Raw genomic sequence first — 20,762 nt, 5'->3', positions numbered from 1 at the left:
TAGCTGTTTTTATTATAAATAAAAAACAAAATAAGCCAAATATATGACTAAAGCATGTATTGTTCAGAAATTTTGTTGAATTTTCATATATCTCTGATGAAAACATTCACGATTTATTCATGCGAATGAAAATCATCTTACAATTGATTTATAAACAAATGAATGTGTTAATAATTTCAGTGTATTGGAGATGCTATTGATAAAATTCCCATTTTATTAAACGTAACTTAAAATTACATTTCAATTACCCAGTAACTCTATCGTTCTTAGTGACAATAAAATCAATTCAAAACAAATGATAAGAAACGGTTGTTTGTGTTGTGTGTCACAAAAATGAACGAAATGTATAACTATTTAGTCGATTTAGCACTTATTCTCGTCTACAGAAATAAAAATCGTACTTATTTAGTGTAAACTACTATCAAATTGTATATTATTGTATGTCATAATGAATGAACATTTGTGCTAAGTTTTTGTTATTTCTACTTATATGAAAATGTGATGATTATATCAATAAAATAACTCAACCATTTCATTATAATTTACAAATAAAAACGCGATTGGAAGACGGATTTCATAAAATCAATAACCATTCACACTTTTAATTAAAAATACTCACTGAATTTTTATTCCTCAACGATCTTCGCTTCATTCCAAATTTAAAAGACATCCTTATCTTAATACAAGTTTAAATATATCACAATAAATAATTTATTTAATGTGTACATCCGAATATACAAATCGTTATAAATAACGGTTCGCCTCGCTTATATATTATTTTTTGTCACTATATACAAAATACTCAAATGAATTCACCAATAAATATGGAATTTACAAAACATCAATATAATTTTGAATTAAAAATTTGCCTACTATTGTATTAATTTACAAAAAACCGTAATTATTAAAAATTCAAAATTAAATAGTTTAAGACATTTCCATATTTAATGTTTAAAACTTACTTTTCAACTATTACCACACAATAACTATAATATTCATACATGTAAAAAATTTGCCTTGCAATTTATTGCTCATCCAAAAACGTTATTATTATTAAAAGATACTATTTACAATTTACATGGATTGAAACTGTCAACGATTAAAAGTTGTCTTTACTTTTTATCCGATAATTATAACACCTTGGTACATATCATTTGGCGTAGCAATACCTATCAATATCAACACTTAAAAAACTAATACGTCCTTGATCATCTGAGACAAACTATTGGCAAACATTAATGTCTGTATATTATAAAACACAATTCATAACTTTATTATCTATTGAACATCAAGGTGTTTTACTTTACCCACACTTTAACTGTAAATATCCCATAAACAGTTTACTTTCATATCAGCTCAACCCAGTCATAACATTCGACTCTTCCAGAAATTTCTATATCTATATAATTCGACGTTATTTTTTTCACATATTGCATTGTTAGTATTTTAAGATCACGGGTTCGGATTTGCCGGTCTCAATAATCTAGCCAATACGTGTCGACCGCCGACGAGTTTCAACTGTTGCCCGTCCATTAGTACGCTGCGAACGCCGCTAGATGTCGCTACTGATGTATTTGTGACTGCACCCTGGAAATATATTATTATGTTTTTCTCTAAGTAACATTTTAAATATATTTGTATATTTGTTGCATTTGAAAATTAATCCTAAACCAAACATGCCCGTTATAGAAAATATTATAATCATTATGATATATATGATCATTTGCTTTAAATCAAGGATATAATAAAAATAATATATTGAAAATTAGCTCATATATCAATCAGTCAAATTCTATACAGTAACTTATAAACAAGAAAGAGATATTTTCTATTATTTTTTAAACAAATTATTAATTTAAACTTTACATTAGTTATGACATATTCAAGTGTATTTAATAATTTGTTGCAGGATAGGATCATTTGGTTATAAGTGTGATAAGTTTAATTATTTGCTTTATTGATCAAGAGTGGCGCATAAACACACCGTTCTACTGTTTTGATATTTAAATATTACATACGTATTTTATACAATATCATTTAAATGTTTCAATATACACAGTTAATTTATATTTTTACATTTCTTGAGACAAAATTATATCCGTGCATGCTTTTATTTAGATTACAAAGCCTCCGATAAATTTGAAAAATCCTATAAATTTAAGTTAGTTTTTCATGCAGTTTTAATTCGTGCAAATTAGTGCGTACTGAAATACTTCAATAGCATGCATATATAAATGATCACCTGCTGTATTTTTATCCCCTGCGCTAGTTTTACCTGATGTATGGGATTCACCTATAAATTTATAATCAATTAAAACACTTTCATCTCTTTGTGGCCTAATTTTTCTACTTTTTTTTTGAGATTATATAACCATCGTACGATATAACCATTATTATAATAATGTTTCATGATTATTGAGGAACTCTAATGTAATTTTGAAGCAACAGTCTAATGTTTTACCTGTTGTAGTTTTAAGACTGGAGCTGATGTGGTAGACGTTGTAACTGTTTGTGCTCCTGAAAATATATATATTTATTTGAAAATAACTTTCTATAATAAATGGTTTCTGTAATTCGTCTAGCCGTAACTGTAGAAAATTAACATAACATGTTTGACTTTAAATTACCGTCATCTAAGTAATAATGTCGCAAGCAACTTTAGTGTCTTTCTTACGTTAACTCTGAGTCTTTAATATAAAATCTATTGATCTCACCAATATTGCTTATAACGATAGTCTGCGACGTTGGTGCGCCGCTACTGGCCGGAACTCTTATAGCGCTGCCATCACTTTGCTGTAAATATAACAGGGAATAAAAAACTGATGATGTTGCTTATCTTTTTTCTTAGGTTTGACTTTTAAACTGCAAGTTATTTTCTTATATGCAACTCGACATCTAGTCCTTTTTTCAAGCATTTCATAGCATGTGTTTTTACATAAGAAAATTTGTTAATCCTATTATATTATTCCAATAGACGTAATGGCAACCACTAGGAGGATGCTCCTTTGTTAGATATACATATATTTCGTCTTTAAAAAAAATTCTAAAACAACGCAGATATTACGTACGTAGCGTACGAACGTAAGATTCAAACGTAAACGTACGTAACGTAGAACGTAATAGTACAACTATTGTTTATAGTTGTACGATTTTTATAACTGTACTATCAACTGCAACATAATTTTGCTTCACAACCCATCAATATCTGCTTGCACACTTAGCGCAATCGTCATATTTCTCACTATAGACTCACCTGTAGTATAATATTGTGCAGCGGTTTCGACGTGAGCAGTACGGGTCGAGCGAGTCGAGTAGCGGGCGAGAGCACGCGCACGCCACGCCCACGCCCAGCGCCCACGCCCACGCCCACGCCCATCCCACTTCTGCCCATTACACCCTCGAGAGATATCATTTGACCCTGGAAATTGTAGAGAACAAAAGCTTTTACACTAAATAAACATTGCCAATTTCGATGTATCAGTAAGGTGTTTAAAAATTATACAATGTGTAATTTAATTTATCGTTATTATGTTTTATGGTTTTATTATACTCTTTGATTTTCTGTTAATAAATAAGGCATAATCTGTTGTTTTCATACTTATTTTTATAGTCGATAAATACAAGTTTATGAAAACAATACATTTTTAGTATTTAGCTCGTAAAACACTTATTTTACAAGGTAAATACTGTAAATCCAATATTCAATGAAATTAATTATGTAAACAATATAGTAGAATCTATAGTCTATATAATTATGCCAACTGACTTAGTTACCGAACAAAAATATCAAATGTATTATTTATAAAAATGTACAAAATTATCTCACCTGTGCATTGGTTAGTAGCTTTGCCACTATGGGTTGATTTGTCTTCTCGCCGGTAGTTTGAGTCCTTACTACTTGAGCTATTGATTTCGGCGTTTGATTAGCCAATTGCAATGTTTGTCCACTAGCCAATTGCAAGGTCTGTCCGCTGGATAGTTGAACTGTCTGCCCACTGGATAATTGTAAGGTTTGACCACCAGGCAATTGGACTGTTTGACCCCCAGCCAGCTGAACAGTTTGGTTACCTATATGTACAGTTTGTGAACCCAACTGAACACTCTGATTTGCCATTTGAACATTCTGCGTATTCAACATCGTTTGTATATTGTCGCTGGCTAATTGGACCGTTTGGCCCGAGGGTAGTTGCACACTTTGCGTTGGCAAAACACTTTGACTCGCCACTTGTACGCTTTGGCCGCTCGGCAATTTCACTGTATGTCCGGTAAGTTGAACACTTTGACCGGCCAATTGCACCGTTTGACCCGCTATTTGAACTGTTTGGCCGGCCAGTTGAACTGTAGAGACTGGTATTTGAACTGAATTGATCGGTCGGACTGTTGGCGATTGGGGTCTCGGGCTGGGATTCTTCTGGGCGACGGCCCGGACTGCTTGTACGGTTTGTGGGGAGGCCAATTGGACAGTTTGACCGCTCGGTAAGCGGACGCTATGCGTTGGAAGTTGTAGAGACGAAAGTTGTAGGGTATGTCCCGATAATTGCACTGCTTGGCCACCAGCGAGTTGAACTGTTTGATTGGACAACTGCACAGTCCGACCGCCGGCCAATTGCACAGTGCGAGTCGTTATCGACGACGTTACTACTGTGGGCGAACTGCTGACCACATTTGTGACATTTGGCGTACTCTGAAAAAATAAAATCGTATAAAATAACATCCAGCCAAAATAATTTAAGATTAGTTAAATTGTTAAATAGCTTTAAATATACCTGCGCGATAGTCGTAACACACGATGTCCCCGGTAACGATGGTCGCTTCTTTGCTGTTGTTACTGCTATAAATAAAATGATTTAGTTACTTTAGAATAAAAAAATTGTACCTTAACCATAACATAAACACTTGATAATAGGTAATTATCACTTACGTTGTGTCATAAGAGCCCGCGGCGAAATGAGAGATTTCCCAGATGATGGTGTGGCCGGACTCAACACTCTTACAACTCCACGTCTCGTGTTAGATGGCAGCTGCAAATTCGCAATAAATTTTTGTTCATTTTATGTCTTGACTTATGAATATATAAATAAACCACATAGGAACAGGGTTCCATACTTTTCTCATAATTTATTTTGTTTTATATGTACTTGCTGTCTATACAGTACTATAAGACAAAATATATCAAATACGCACTCTATAACAATTGAATCTTTAATATGAAAATGTAATAATAAATGTTTTGTTCACAAACCTGAGCAGATGGTGTGCACACAGTAACCGCAGACACCGTAGCAGTAGTTTGTACAGCCGGTGGTCTTATTAATAAAGACCTAGTGACTTGTGACACCTAAAAAAAACATATATTTTTACAAATTTCAGGTGTAATTAATTAAATAACGTATTAACAACGCTGCAAATTTTTAAGAAGAAAATATTTTATTATATTGTATGAATTACTTCATAATGTATAAAATTTTAATACCTTTGAAGTTTGAATGACAGAATTCTGTTGAAGCACCGTGGAAACATTGCTTTGTAATAACGTTGGTAGAACTGTAGATACTTGCGGTGTGGTAGATCCTGATGCAGTCGCCTGTAAATTTAAGTTTTAGAATGAAAACAAAAATAATCCAATGTGCTTTAGGTTAAGAATAATATGGTATTCTTGTTTTAATTACTTATGTGTTCATATAATTTCCGCAATGACATACAAACCTTTTAAAAATATTAGAATCAACAATACAATGTGAACTTACCGAAATCTGTGACGTTTCAATCTTGGGCAAGGACTTCTGTTTGACCATTGGTGACCGTTGTGGAGGCGCTACCACGGGCACATTGGATAGTGTCTCACTGGAGAACGAATTTTGTTTAACACTCTGTATCAGATTCGGTTTTGGTGATTGTACACTTTGCTTCGGCGATTGAACGCTTTGTTTTGGTGACTGTACGTTCTGTTTAGGTGACAGCACACTTTGTTTCGGTGACTGGACACTTTGCTTTGGCGATGGAACACTTTGCTTCACTAACGGCTTCGATGGCATGATGCTCTGTTTCGTCTTTGGTTTCGGCGTTAATAGACTCGTCTTTGCTTGAGACACTGGTTTAGCTTGATTGATTTTAATAACGTTTGGCGTTTTCGGTTGTGGGGTCTGCTTCCGCTGTGGGGATTGTTTAATAACGGTTTTTGGTGTTTGCGGTGTGGGAACCAGTTTCGGTTTCGGTTTAGGCGTTAACGGTTTCGGTTGCGTTGCTTGTGTAGCTTGCATCAGGAGCTGAGCAGAAGACAATTGGGGCAATGATGTCGAGGAACCGCTATCGTCGACGTCCACATCGCTGTCGGAAGCATTGTCGACGACTTCCTCCATGCTACCAACTTCTAACTCCATCTAAGTGAAATTAATTAATTATTATTAATACAATGGCACGTATGAATTGAAAAAAAAAAAATCTACTACTTCTGTAAGAATGTTTATAAAGAGAAAATTGTTCAAGATATGAGGCAAAAGTTAAAATTATACATTAAACTATTATAATGTATGGTATAAACGTTAAATACAATACGTACATTACTAACATTAACCGGTGTTTGCGGAGATTGTAGTGGAGGCTCTGATGCAAGTGTTTTGTTGGCGCGATTACGAGCATTGCTGCTTTTCAACCAGTCTTCCTCAGTTCTACAAAACAGTATGAGCATTAGATTACCCAAAATAATATTATTATTATTATTACACAAAAAGAGATAAAAATACGCAAACAAGATGAGCATTAAGTAAAATACAAATATTAAACAATGATTGGATTTTTTATTATAACAGAAGGCACATTATTTTTTGTGAAAATACTAATTGATTAAGTATGGCTCCATGTTACTTAAACTAAAAAAAAAAACTTGAAATGTTATTTTTTATAAAAGTCTAGGAGCATCACAACACATTACTAATGATTCCCTTGGTCTAACTATGCATATTGTATACAATACCTATTTCTATGTAGATATGTCCAAACTGCTGTTCTCTGATCGTATTTGACGATGGGATCCCGTTTTACAGACACGAGTCTATCCAAAGCTGTCGATATGGCTGATGCCAATGTTTGATCGCTGCATGGAATTATCCACTGGGACATTCTGCGAAATAAAAGATACGATTATAGAGTCTTACCAAATATTTTCTGTATTAATATCTATCTAAGTAAGGCATATATGATTTTAATAAATTTCTGTTCTTCATCTCTGAAATCTTTGAGTATTTAATATATGTAAATTAAGTAGAAATTACAGTTTAGATACATTTAAACACAGGATTTCTTTAGTGTCTTTCTCTCAATTTTGTTAACTAAATTAATTTAGAAACTAATAATTACAATTTTTCAGTTTTTTACTAACCACTTTATAAAAAAAAAACTTTATAATATTTCAGTGTATACAGGACAATTTTTCAACTAGGCGTCTTCTAAGGCCTTGTTAGACTAGTTAAACACAAGAACATACCATAACATTGCCTATTTATAACTGTACAGCGCAATATAATAAGAACTACTCAACTGCTACTACATTGTATATCGCGTATACAAAGTATATATACTATGTAAGTACAATGTAACTCACTTGAGCAGCGTGAGTATGTCGCGGCGGGTGCCCTCGCCGTTGGGCAGGCGCGCGAGCGCGTCCCGCAGCAGCGCGAAGAAGCCGGCGGCGCGCGGGCGCTGCGCCGCCACGAGCGCCGCGCCGCCCGCGCCCGCGCCCCCCGCGCCCCCCGCGCCGCCCGCGCCGCCCGCGCGCACCCCGCTCGCCGGGCCCACCACCGATCGGTACCTGTCGTATGCGGTAATTAGTTATCCGTCACCCATACATTTCATCACCGTGCCGGCTATTACTTTCTCATTTTCCAAGAAACATAGTACCTAATTTATAGTCTTTTTTTTTGTATTTCTCAGCAATAATAATATGCATGTACGCATTCAGCACCGATGATTCGGTGATGTTAAGCTCAAAATCATCAAAGTGGCAGTGGCAGTTTAAGCACCAATAATTTAGTATTTGTTTTTTTGAAAACCAATTTCTATTATAGTTAACAGAAACTGGTTTAACTTGTTTTTTTTTTAATGCAGCATTAAACTGATTATAAACTTAACTACACATAACACTAATGTCATGTTATATTATAAAATTATAAAAATATTGGAATAATAAATATTGGAAAAAATAAATAATGTCTATCCTAATGTGAAAGTAGTCTCTATATACCAAAAAATTAACCAATTTAAAAGAAAAAATAAATTTAAAACTGTTAAAATGTATGATATTTACCCATACTGGATATATGTAAATGGTTTGGAAGCGGACGCAAATCTACGTCGTTCTTGAGCCCTGAACTCAGTTATTTCAGAAGTAGTTGGCTGTCGCACAACCCAGTTTGTTGGATACCTGCTAAACATACATTTAATATTTTAATAACTCTGAGAGATATTGACTAAATATTACTATTAAATAAATGAATAAAATATATATTTTCCAAACCTGGGAGGCGGCGACGGCGGTGCAGCTGCCCGAAGCCATCTATCGCACAAACGGCCCAGTATTGCATCACAATCTCGTCCTGCGCCTATCCATTGGTACACCTATAATAAGAATTGAAAAATATTAAATTATAAATTCCCTGTATCAATATGCCATACACAACATGAAACATTCTTCTAATTCAAGAAAAAAATTATTGCTTTATTATATAAACACTCTTCTTACTTGCGTGTCAGGCATGTATTGGAGATATGGAACAAAATCATCAGGATGTGGTCCTCTCTCTCCGGCAAGAAAGTCCAATGCTGAACTTAACTCTGCACACCAATCATCAGACACTGAAAACATTAATTAGTTGGAAGCTTAATATGCTTAATAGCTTAATCAAAATCAAAGTTTTAGTATATTGTATAATTATTTTATGCTAGCTTATGCTGCATTTACACTTTCGTGCAAATCGTGAGGCAAATAACAAACACGTATTTATATACAGTTCTATCGTTATTTTCTTTTGAGTTTCGTGTATTCGCTTTAAGAGCGATATTTCGGACTAAATCAAAGGACACGAATAGCGAACATGAACTTACTATACTTAAGAATGTGTGAACACTGGCACGCGACTACTCATCCTATAGGAGACGAGAGGAATGGCAAACAATAAATGTGTAAATGCATCATTATAAATCAAAACAAATAAATCTAAAATCACGCATTTACAGTGAAGTAATAAGTAAAAATAACTCACAATTATACCAAGTATTGAGCGGTGCAATAGGTGATCGCATGACAGCAGCACATCGCGTATACAACTCATGTTTGGATGCTCTATGAGCCGCTTTAGCCGGGAACAACGCTCGCACTAGCGATAGGAAATTCGCGTGAGTCGTCTCCGTCAGTGCTTCGTCTTCATCTCTCACGTCCGTGGAATCCACCAACACGTCACCCGAATCATCAGCTAGCTCTACTGGTAACGCCATCATGTCTATTATTAGACGCAAATTATGATAATTAATAGCAATGCTTTTCAATTGAAGAATCATAAGTTCAATTTGAAAGTTATCATATTTCTTTTACATATTATAAATCAAGCTATAATATGACAGACATGGAAGTGATTAAGTAGACATTTTTGTTCATTACAGTCACACATATTTTTTATGAATTCAGCGTAAATTTAGTATTCTGTGAAAGTTTTCTTTCTTAAATATAAACAAATGGTAGATTTAAAACAAAAATAATAAGATTTCGTCAAAAAACCAAGCCATTTTTAACCACTTGTTAAGTATAACATTTGTCATAAAGAACAACTTAAATCAAATAAAGTATAAATTGAATTGGATTATTTGATTACATGATGTAAAATAATAAACATGATTGTAAAAACAGACCAATTCCATCAAGATCTTCCAGCTTAATTGGAACAGGTTGATGTATCCTTGAATTTTGTCCCAGTCCATCCTGAGGTTCCTTTTTTATCCCATCCTCTTTTAAATCATAATATCTTGAACTGAAATAGTTTAAAATTTTTTAAATATTATTTACTTTTTGTCAAAAAAAAAACATCATATTGATTAAGAAAAAACCTACTTTGCATGATCATAATCGTTTATTTCCTGTTTAATTTCCACATTATCCAGTAGTTTTTTGCATTGCCTTGGGCTATTTGTTGGATCGAAGAATGATGAACTTTCAGAATCTGTCTCTTCTTGTTCACATTTAATCTTTATGTGTGGTAAAAGTTTATTCTCATTGCTCTCAACATCATCCTTAGGCTTTTTGAGGGGTAATTTAAAATCTTTAGCTTTTTGATGTAATTCTCTTTTAGTGCCTTTACGCATCTTCTGTAATGGCATATCAGTTTTAGACCCTCCAAACATGAGTTTCTTTGCTCCATTCATCAATGCTACTCGCTGTTTTATATCATCTAAAGTAATACCAGTGGTATTCAACTCTGGATGAGTCTGAGAATATAATATTTTTGATTAGACACACTTTATACCTATGTGGCTAGGAAAATAAAGTTTGAAATTGATGATATAGCAAACAAAATTCGATGTCATTATTTGGATAAAAATGATACGTACTATGCAAAAATTAGTCATCCAACTCAAGGCAAAATTGATTAAAACAATAAAACAAAATTTGAATACAAATCCTACTTTTATAAATATCAATTTGTAACTATGTATGGATATTTGTTACTTTATCAAGCAAAAATGTCCATTGGCATCTGTATGAAATTTAGTAAAGAGATAGATATTACAGTTACAGTCTGGATTAACACATGGACTATATTTTAGCTGGGTACCACGCAAGAGAAGGTTCCGGCGATTTTCATAATTTAATCATATAAAAAATAATCAATATCTAATAAACTGCACAATACCTCTCTATGCTGTCTCCTAGCTCTGTGTGCAGCTAAAACATTTTTTAAGCAGGCTAATGAAGAAGGATGTGTGACCTCAGCCCCTCCCAAAGTACTAGAGACATTGGTATCAGCACTCTAAAAACAAAACTTATTCAATTATTCACAGAGTATTTTTGGACATTATTACAGTCAAATGCTATAATGTTACAATTAATTTCAGTTAAACAAAACCTTTGTACATATTTGTTTTCAATATATCTTTTGGGTAATTATATATAAAATAAACTTTAATATAACACTGGGAAAACTTGTTTAAAGTGTATTGCCTTTAATTTAAACACTATACAGAAAATATGTAGAATTCACAACAAGAAATCAAACTAATTATTCCCAATACATATTGGTGAATTTAGATCATACAAAGAAAATATAAGCAAGCATTTAAATTTTTACATTAATGTGTATGTACCTGTAATGCATTATTTCTTTTTCTCTTTTTTAAGAAATGCTCTGGGGGCCCTTCAGGGTAATTTTCATCTTCAGATTCTTGTCCGCCAACCTCACTCCATATAGCCGCTAATTCTTCAAAATACCTATGCTTAGCCCGCACATACATTGGCTTATAGTTGTTTTTAGTTGATGGTTTTGGTGGTAGTAATGGCACATGAGGAGTGGGGCCAGGCGGTGCAGCTTTGGCTACAGCTAATAATCTTTCTCTTGAAATTAATACTTCAGGTAATAACTTTGCATAGTAAGACTTTATCTGAAAAATAAATTGACATAATTTTACTGTGAAGTAAGAAATTGCCTTTATAAATCACGAAAAACCATAATTCAGTAAGCAATATTACCTTGTGCCTTTGTTGCTTAGCTCTAGCTTTTGTCAAAAACTTCCTCATTCTGGCAATATCTGGTCTGTAATTACCTTGTCTTAAATTTCGAAAAAAACAAGTTAAAGGTGATGTAAAATGAAATGGTTCATGATTGAAAAGCATTTTTATTGTTGTTTCCTTTTCTTCCTCATCATTTTCTGTAAACTTTGGCAACAATTCTTTGAGGTATTCCTTATGCCTGTCTTCCAAGCTATCCCATGTTTTCATTGAGAAAAACTCCTTAAATATAGCTGGGTCTTCACAAAGATCTTGAGGTAGCTCCAAGGTTTGGCCTAAGAGCCGAACAGGTTCCATTAACTCTTCTTCACTATCTGAACTCTCACTGGAACTATCGGAAGAACTACTGCTACTCTCTTCACTATAACTCTGTTCACTCTCCATCTTCTCCTCCATAGTTTCCCAAAGTATTGAGAATAAAGGTTACAATGACACAAATTAGTTACAGATGAGGAATAAACTTGCTTGAATCATTTATTTTCTTCCCATTAGACTAATATTTCGTCTTGTTTCGTTTCTGATGTTTACGAAATACCAAACCAGTAATATAGCGATAACCAATCGAAAGCCATGGAGTTTTTTAAATAGCCGTCAAGTCTTGTCTAAAATAAAATACAACGCACACGCCAAACTGTAATGTTTCATACATAGTATGCGCCAGAACGGCACACTGCGATGAGAAAATAGCTTGACAACCAAGAACAGCGACATTTTGCCTATTCAAAATGGAATTTTAAAAACAAATCACCAATAGTCTATGGATTAATTCAGCAGTCTATACGACCCTTACAGACTGCTTATATTTTTTTCTTGTTATTATAAAAATAATTAAGCTAAACATACAAATACATGAGACAGTAATGGCATTCATCACTTAGCAATTGCAACGATTGATGACGAAAAATATAAATCAAGAATCTCCTGTTTCCATAACTCGAACTTTACTATGACATAGTAGGTTAACAAGACTTGATACGCTAAGTAAATAAATAACAAAAGTTGAATTTGTTACTTAATTTATATTACTTGCGTTCTAATTCTACAAATACAATACAATACTACATAATTTCCAGTAATATAATTTGTTTGGGTACGTTATGAAAAGGAAAAAATATCTACTTTATAAATAGAATACAGGTACTATTCCTAGAATAATGCGATTCATTACGAGTCTGTGAATCAATTTCCTTTGTAGGCTATGGAAGGTATCGATAAATTTGACTTCTTCATTCTTGTTTGACGTAAAATAATCGTGGTGTAGTAAACATGGCGGAAGAACTGAATGTTGATAGTCTAATTCACAGACTTTTAGAAGGTAAAAATTTCTTATAACATCAAATTTATGATAATTCCATATACTTTGTGTGTAGTGACATTGCGTGAATAAAATTATTTGGTTAAATTGTGTTCCTAGTTGCGTAATTGTGGTTGAGTGTATAAGTATAGTAACGTCTAACTCATAAATAAATCGATTATCCTCAATTCTTATCTGAATCTACTATAGATGAAAAGACTTAAAATTAAAGAGGAGTCTGGCCATGCTGATAATAGATATTATATTGTTATGTTAACGAATAATTTTTCTTAAGTGCTCTTGTATAATGTACTATCGATATCATAGCTTCTAATTATTTCATGGGCTTATTGTTGTGCTTTGTTCGCATTGTGTGTTACTTTACTTGTTAATTTCACTTTATCATGCTGCTTATTATGGGTTACATCAGTATTCAGGCTGCAACAAGAAACTGCAAGACGAAAAGGAAAATTGAAAGACATCTTTTCTGGAGAATGTATGGTTGAATCCAGACTTGTAAAGACAGTACTTTGCTAGATGTTTTCAGTTTTTATTATCCTTGTAAATGTGAAAATATGTTTCTAAATTATTTGCGCCACTAAATCACTTATATTTTTCATCATATTTAATATGTTTTTGTTTCTTATTGCATCAATTTAACATGATAATTTATTTGAATTACTTTTTCGTTCAAATGTTAAACTATAACAAAATCGTAGTATATGTAACATATCTAGTTATGAAAGTGTATTTGTTAACTATTACCTGAATTACTAGTTTTTACTATTATGTAAGTTTGTAAATAATAAAGTATGCATGATATCGACTTCCTGTTTACAAATTATTTCTATAAAAAAAATTAAGTGCATTGTAGATTTAATAAAAGTATATTAATATAAAATGTTTGTTAATAAATACATAAAATACAACAAAGTACTACTTTTCATGTTCATTTCATTCATACTCTATATTGCTTTCTGATTGTTAATTGCTAAGTAAAATGTTTATTTTTTGTTATATCATTAATTGTCGTAGTTCGAGGATGCCGCCCTGGGAAAACAGTGCAGATGTCAGAGTCGGAGGTGCGAGGACTATGCACTAAGTCCAGAGAGATATTTCTGCAACAACCCATACTTTTGGAATTGGAGGCACCACTCAAAATTTGTGGTAATTATACCTTTGTCAATTATTATGCTTATTTCCTACTTTAATCAAAAATGTTTTATTATGTTTTTCATTTACAAATATTAAAAACAACATTCCTGATCTTCCTCTTTGCACTAAACTATATATTTTGTACTACACTTACAGTTATTTTTAGATCAGAAATATAGAATTTGTTCTTACTGAATGGAATTGCCTTTTATTAAAAATGTATAATTTATATTATTATAAAGCTTTGTCTAATTGCAAATATAAATGCAAAATAAATTGATAATTTTTTGCAACTTCAAAAGTATGTACTTACAGTGTAATGAACATAATATGTATCTCATTAATTTAAATGAACTGAATATAAATAAATATCTGATATTTATTATACTTAATTATCAAAATATTGGATATTAATATTATACTAACTGCACACTCTGACTCCGCCTGGGTAGCCATTAACAGATATGCAAACTTGATCAAAATCAGTTGAGTAGTTTAAAGAGTCCATTGCAGACAAACAATGTGACACGTAATTAATATATATTGAGATATGTATATATCTAAAATATGTTTAATGTTTAATTTATTTAGGTATTTAAAAATTAAACCAAAGCATGACATCTTTATTCTTTAAAAATTACCTAAACTAATTTGAATAATATTAATTTTAACCATTTGTATTGGAACATATAACAAAACCCAGCAGATATATATCAGGTACACATCATGATACATATTATATATCCATTGATATACATATGTATATATATTATCCTTGAAACCCTGATTTTAAGTGTGTATTTTTGTACTATAAAATTAATCAGTAGAAAGTTCTCTTTGACATTGTCACTGATCTTAAATAGTGTGAGATATATTTTTTTTTCATACAGACAGAATCCTCAAATCAAATCAAATAACAAATATTACTATAATAATAGTCGGCAAATTTCTGCATTGTGCAGGATTGCAATGCTAATTATTTTGCACCTTAGTATGAATCTTCAAAACAAGACTTGAAAATTATATTTCTAATTTTATAATAATTTCTAATTAAATTGCATTTATCTTATTTAGTATATTTGGTTAGAATTAAATAGTCTTGTAATAAAGACTGTCTAAGCTTGTTGTTCAATGACTTTATTTTTTTTGTATTTATAGAATGATTATGGACATATTTGTTTCAGGTGATATACACGGACAGTACACTGATTTGTTGCGTCTTTTTGAGTATGGCGGCTTTCCGCCCGAAGCCAACTATCTATTTTTGGGCGATTACGTCGATCGCGGCAAGCAGTCTCTCGAAACCATATGCCTTTTGCTTGCTTATAAAATCAAGTATCCCGAGAATTTCTTCCTCCTGCGCGGGAATCATGAGTGCGCGAGCATAAATCGTATTTATGGTAACTATTTGTTTATTCTTTCGCCATCGGAGTTTATAACGGTTTAAGTATTGGAACATGTATGTTCGACCTTGGTTATTTTCCAGCTATCTTTATACAAAAAGTAATTTAATTGCGTATGATTTTTTTTTATGTACGAGTGACAAGCGTTATATACTGATAACAAAAATAATTAACTTTTAGGTTTCTACGATGAATGTAAACGCCGATATAACATCAAGCTGTGGAAGACCTTCACAGACTGCTTTAATTGCCTGCCAATTGCTGCAATCATTGATGAAAAGATATTCTGCTGTCATGGCGGTCTTTCCCCCGATCTGCAGGGCATGGAGCAAATACGACGGATAATGAGACCCACTGATGTCCCAGACACCGGTATGCTATTGTTTATTTTACTTTGGTTATAATATATAAACTTATACAAAACCAAAGCATGATACGATATATTATCCGTTTTGTAAACTGATTTTAACTATAGATGTATTACACGTAGAATTTTATATTTGAATAAAAATAATTGATAAGAAAATTGGTAATATAATCGGTAATATATTGATACTACTGATGGTAAGCACTACCACCGCCCATGAACATTTGGAGAAGCGTAAAGTCGATTGCAGACCTTATGCCTCCACAGATGGATTGCCGACTAAATTGTAAAGGGATTAAAAAAGGATTGACGAGAGGAATGAAGGAAAGGATTGAGAAGAGTAAAGAAAAAGATATAGGCAGCCGGCTCTCCCATTCTCTAAACGAAACACAGTAGCATGCTACTATTTGACGCCGGTCTTCCGTGGGGGTATGGTATACTTCCTCGGTGAGTGCTGGCCCAATTCGTGCGAAGCGTAATCGGCTCCCACTTCAATATATGTTTGTTACTGTTCCACACAAGAGCACCTTAACTGATGTTGATGAAACTTTTCAAGGATGTACATATACTAGAATAATAATACATAAGCCATAGATATACTTCCTTTTGCCCACAGGTTGTTAAGTCACTTACAGCTTGTTTTTATTAAGTATTTTCTTGTGTTTGATTTTACGCGAGTATTGTACATTTAGAAATTATAGACTTTAAATGATTTTAAACGCGATTTTTTATATAACCCGACATTTCGAACACTTTCGAGACTAACTAGTTACTAAACATAATATAATTAATAAATCGTGTTTAAAATGCGTTAAAAGTCTTTGTTTTTATTTGTTACCTGTGTAGTGTAATATGTGAAAATATTGTCAGGTTTACTTTGTGACCTGCTGTGGTCCGATCCTGACAAGGATGTGCAAGGCTGGGGTGAGAATGACCGTGGTGTATCATTCACATTTGGCCCCGATGTTGTCAGCAAGTTCCTCAATAGACATGATTTGGATCTGATTTGCAGAGCCCATCAGGTAATGTGATTAATAGGATTAACTATAAACCCAACGTTAATCTTACTTTTATTTATTTCATTCCATAATATAGATAAGTATTATTATGTTATGAGCGTATAGCTGAAGGTTATTCAATATTTTTCAACTGACTTCAAAAAAAAAGAGGAGGTTATCAATACAACTGCATTTTTTTGTGTTTGTTACATCATAATTTTGAACATTTAATATTTGAAAGCTGATGTCTCCCATGTGGTCCTATTTAAATTTGGTCTTATTCTGACAATTGGAAAGCAGTTGAGTTTTTATTTAAAAGTAATTGTATTTAACACATTGAAAGTATGAGATTCAATTTCACATTGTAGTTTAACTATAATATATAATGAGAACAAGCACTAACTTACCTAACATAACTTAAATAATAACTTTTTTTTTTGTATAATCTGTTTAGGTTGTTGAAGATGGTTATGAATTTTTTGCAAAGAGGCAGCTTGTAACACTCTTCTCTGCTCCCAATTACTGTGGTGAATTTGATAATGCTGGTGGAATGATGTCCGTTGATGAGACATTAATGTGCTCTTTCCAGGTATGTTATTATTAAAAAAATTTATATATTTACTAACATAAAATTAAGTACACATCTTATATGACCCACTAACTATGATGATTATGATATTAATCATGTAAAATAAAATGGATGGTTATGATTAATAGTAAGGACTGTTAGAAAAGGTATTTGTATTTGTAACTAAATCAGATCACAATCTCTTTCAATTTCAAAATTTGATTTAAATGTATCATAATGTATATTTCTTTTCTAAATACTTGGTACTACATATTATGATTACACATTTTGTTTTATGTTACAATTGTATTGCTCAATGTAGTATTTTTTAACCCCCGACGCATAAAAGAGGGGTGTTATAAGTTTGACGTGTGTACCCTCTGTGTGTCTGTCTGTCTTCGGCATCATAACTCCCAAACGGATGCATTGATTTCAATTTAGTTTTTTTTTTGTATTAAAGGAGACTTATATGCGAGTGTTCCTAAAAACATATCTAAATATGTTTAATTTGTTATTGTAAATGAAAAATAAATATTTGGATGTACAGATATTGAAACCGTCTGAGAAAAAGGCAAAGTATCAGTACAATGGCATCAACAGTGGGAGACCAGCTACACCCCAACGATCACCGCCGAAAAAGAAATAACTGACGTTTGGGATCCAGTGTGCTGCACAGTGAGAAGGATGCTACAAATAATTTAATTTAATTGTATCATGTATTATATTACTACATTAGTGTAGTCATCAGACATAGCCGAATATAATGTTATCTGTATAGTTAAATTGTTTTTCAATAATTTGTGCCTTCTGTTTTGTTAGTGATATTAAATTTGAGGTTAGTTTACTCAGTTTTTGATTGACGTTATTTATTCGGCGATGCCTATTGATTGCAGCTTTTTCGATCCCTCATAATATGCAGCCTTATCCTTTTTTCTTATATTGACCCATTGTAGAAAATTGTATGAAATGAAGTGGCAGGCTAAGATGCGGGCATTGGACATAGCGTCGGAACACTCTTTGTGTAGTTTAGTGGATCGAAAAACCTATTTGAGTTTCTTATTCTGTAACTAATGTGCCTATAAATGTAAAATATAATAGGTCTTAAGTAAAATTGGTTGATTACACAACTTAAAATTTTAAGTTTTGACGATAATGTTTTATGAAAACTGACTCGTCTCCTAAATTATTCTAATGTGTTTATTGTGATTGATTTTGAGAAAAATTGTCCTGTGGAGAAGCTGGCCTAAGACATGATATTAACCTTCACCTGTAGCTAATAAGTGTTTATTTTTATTCTAGGACTCCATTGCAATTCACTACATTGTATGCTTAGGGAGTGAGCCCAAGTCCCCAGTGAATTTAATATTATTTTGCATACAGTATTACTCTTATGATAAGTAGTTATATCAAAATTATTGGCAAATTGGCATGATCTCCCCAGAGGCTTTATCTTCGTGTCCTTAGATCATCTATCTATAAATGAATTGATATAATTTGTAATGACTGTAGAGAGCAGTGTAGTCCTCGCAACAATAGTGCAATTGCTATATTATTATATTTAAAATTATATGCAAATTTTGCATTGTACAATTTTATTTTTTAGCTATGTTAACATTGTCAAATAAATAATCATTAATAAATATTACTATTTAAAATGAGATGTTTATTTTTGTTTCATTTGTTTGCATTTACAGACACTGTATGTTTTCGAAAAAATTTAATTTCTACATTTTCATACAAGATTTCTTCTAAGCTTAGAGATACAAAAGCTTTATTATTTAGTATGTAGTTTAATAATAAATTTTAATGAGATTTCTAAACCTTGTGTAATATTATTTGCTTGTTTAACACTGCAATATAGGGCTTGCAATTTGCTTTTGGTAACACTTTGTATTACACTTAAGTCATTTGTTCACTATGTAACACTAGCAAAAAATTGTTTCATGTTATATTTAATTTAAAGAATTCTTAGATATATAAATTTTTGTTATATGTTTCTCAGGTGTGTACAATTTTCTGAAATATAAATTTTATTCTATGTTGTAGTATTATATCAGTTATCCAAAAATTCATTTTCCTTTTCTGACCAAATTTTAGTATCAACTGAAATAGTATTTGGTGTAATTATTTCAACCAAGTTACTATGTGTTTCAATCTTTTCAGCTATCTTATTCATAATTTCTTCACTTTTCTTTTCATACTTTTGTATATCCATTTGTAATGCTTTAAAATAACATCTTTTAGCAGTCAATTTTTTCTTAAGTTTGACAACTCTTAATTCATATTCTTTTGCCAATGACTCCAGTGATGCCTTCTGCTTCTTCAAATTTGCGGCATCTTTAGCTCTTAACTGATCTTTAATATTCAAATGTTGAGGTCGCCTATAAAAAATAAAGGTTAAGATGGGCATACAGTACCTAAACAAACTAAATATGATGTTAAAAATTAATAATAACATATTACCAGACAGTTTTTTCAGGATTTATTTTAGTAAATTTATCCTTTTGTTTCTCAAGTGTTTCTAATTTCTGTGACATATTTTCAAAATCCCACATTGAGCCAAGTTCTTGTATCATCTCATCTAATATATATTGTTTTAAATAATTAAACATAGGAACCCACTTAAGTCTTTTTAATTTTGCATTGGGAACAGTTTCAAGAAAATCTTCATTCCTAAAATCATTGGACATAAATCAATAAAAAATTCCAACAATATTAAATAGTATAATAATCGCAGTTACTGTTGTGTAACTCTTTCGATAAAAAAATAATATAATAGTCTAGTAAACTGATGCATCTCCATCTAGCCATTGTTTAAAGGTTTTTCAAACGTACCGTACAATATTTGCGATATTATTAAATTCGTTTAGTATAGTAATGTTATCAAATGTGATATTTGAATTATTAGCGTTGGAGTCCTGATTCACATTTTCACAATTATTATCCTCCATTTTCAAATTCCTGTGTAATACTCAAAAATGTTAATAAATAACTATTATGTTTTGATTTAAAATATGATGACAAGAATATAACGATATTTTGTTTTAAATTCATACACCTATAGCATCACTTTTACAACTGACATATGTCATATTAGTTTGTCAACAACCAGTGTTGCTATCTTATTTTTCTAATAAAGGCATTTCTGCACTCAAAAAGGATAAAAATAAATAAAGCGTATTATCACGAATAATATAGTCACTAGTA

General features: G+C 32.0%; 4 protein-coding genes across 11 annotated transcripts in view; 2 read left to right on the top strand and 2 right to left on the bottom strand.

The window, feature by feature from the left end:
• Window positions 1–20,762, top strand: part of LOC119832751 (semaphorin-2A-like) — a 511,596-nt gene that overhangs the window by 338,280 nt on the left and 152,554 nt on the right. The gene's annotated exons all lie outside the window — the stretch shown is intronic.
• Window positions 694–12,473, bottom strand: LOC119832748 (nuclear factor related to kappa-B-binding protein). Of its 6 annotated transcripts, none has more exons than XM_038356476.1 (23): window positions 11,732–12,473; window positions 11,350–11,643; window positions 10,899–11,015; window positions 10,100–10,473; window positions 9,901–10,019; window positions 9,258–9,494; window positions 8,738–8,850; window positions 8,513–8,613; window positions 8,303–8,422; window positions 7,601–7,807; window positions 6,974–7,120; window positions 6,560–6,668; window positions 5,748–6,380; window positions 5,474–5,584; window positions 5,243–5,338; window positions 4,922–5,021; window positions 4,767–4,831; window positions 3,827–4,684; window positions 3,254–3,418; window positions 2,715–2,793; window positions 2,462–2,517; window positions 2,243–2,293; window positions 694–1,587 (listed from the first exon to the last, which is right to left on the bottom strand). In XM_038356476.1, the coding sequence occupies exons 1-23, from the start codon at window positions 12,164–12,166 to the stop codon at window positions 1,453–1,455; spliced, it is 4,722 nt and encodes a 1,573-aa protein (XP_038212404.1). In that variant the 5' UTR covers window positions 12,167–12,473; the 3' UTR covers window positions 694–1,452. The 6 variants fall into 6 exon arrangements, with proteins under 6 accessions (XP_038212404.1, XP_038212406.1, XP_038212405.1 ...); XM_038356478.1 differs by having other exon boundaries at window positions 4,767–4,828; XM_038356477.1 differs by having other exon boundaries at window positions 8,303–8,419.
• On the top strand, window positions 12,936–19,590 carry LOC119832757 (serine/threonine-protein phosphatase PP1-beta catalytic subunit). Of its 2 annotated transcripts, XM_038356493.1 has the most exons (8): window positions 12,998–13,085; window positions 13,495–13,560; window positions 14,100–14,231; window positions 15,404–15,619; window positions 15,803–15,994; window positions 16,860–17,011; window positions 17,442–17,576; window positions 18,103–19,590. In XM_038356493.1, the coding sequence occupies exons 1-8, from the start codon at window positions 13,037–13,039 to the stop codon at window positions 18,199–18,201; spliced, it is 1,041 nt and encodes a 346-aa protein (XP_038212421.1). In that variant the 5' UTR covers window positions 12,998–13,036; the 3' UTR covers window positions 18,202–19,590. The 2 variants fall into 2 exon arrangements, with proteins under 2 accessions (XP_038212422.1, XP_038212421.1); XM_038356494.1 differs by lacking the exon at window positions 13,495–13,560 and having other exon boundaries at window positions 12,936–13,085; window positions 18,103–19,264.
• On the bottom strand, window positions 19,201–20,580 carry LOC119832762 (kinetochore protein SLK19-like). Its single transcript, XM_038356503.1, has 3 exons — window positions 20,391–20,580; window positions 20,019–20,228; window positions 19,201–19,936 (listed from the first exon to the last, which is right to left on the bottom strand). Exons 1-3 carry the CDS (start codon window positions 20,504–20,506, stop codon window positions 19,609–19,611), a joined length of 654 nt encoding a protein of 217 aa, XP_038212431.1. The 5' UTR covers window positions 20,507–20,580; the 3' UTR covers window positions 19,201–19,608.

This window comes from Zerene cesonia, chromosome 16 (genome assembly GCF_012273895.1).
Source record: "Zerene cesonia ecotype Mississippi chromosome 16, Zerene_cesonia_1.1, whole genome shotgun sequence".
In the NCBI taxonomy this organism is placed as follows: domain Eukaryota; kingdom Metazoa; phylum Arthropoda; class Insecta; order Lepidoptera; family Pieridae; genus Zerene; species Zerene cesonia.
The sequence above is the reverse complement of the archived record's forward strand: the minus strand, read 5'-3'. Positions and strand labels throughout refer to the sequence as shown.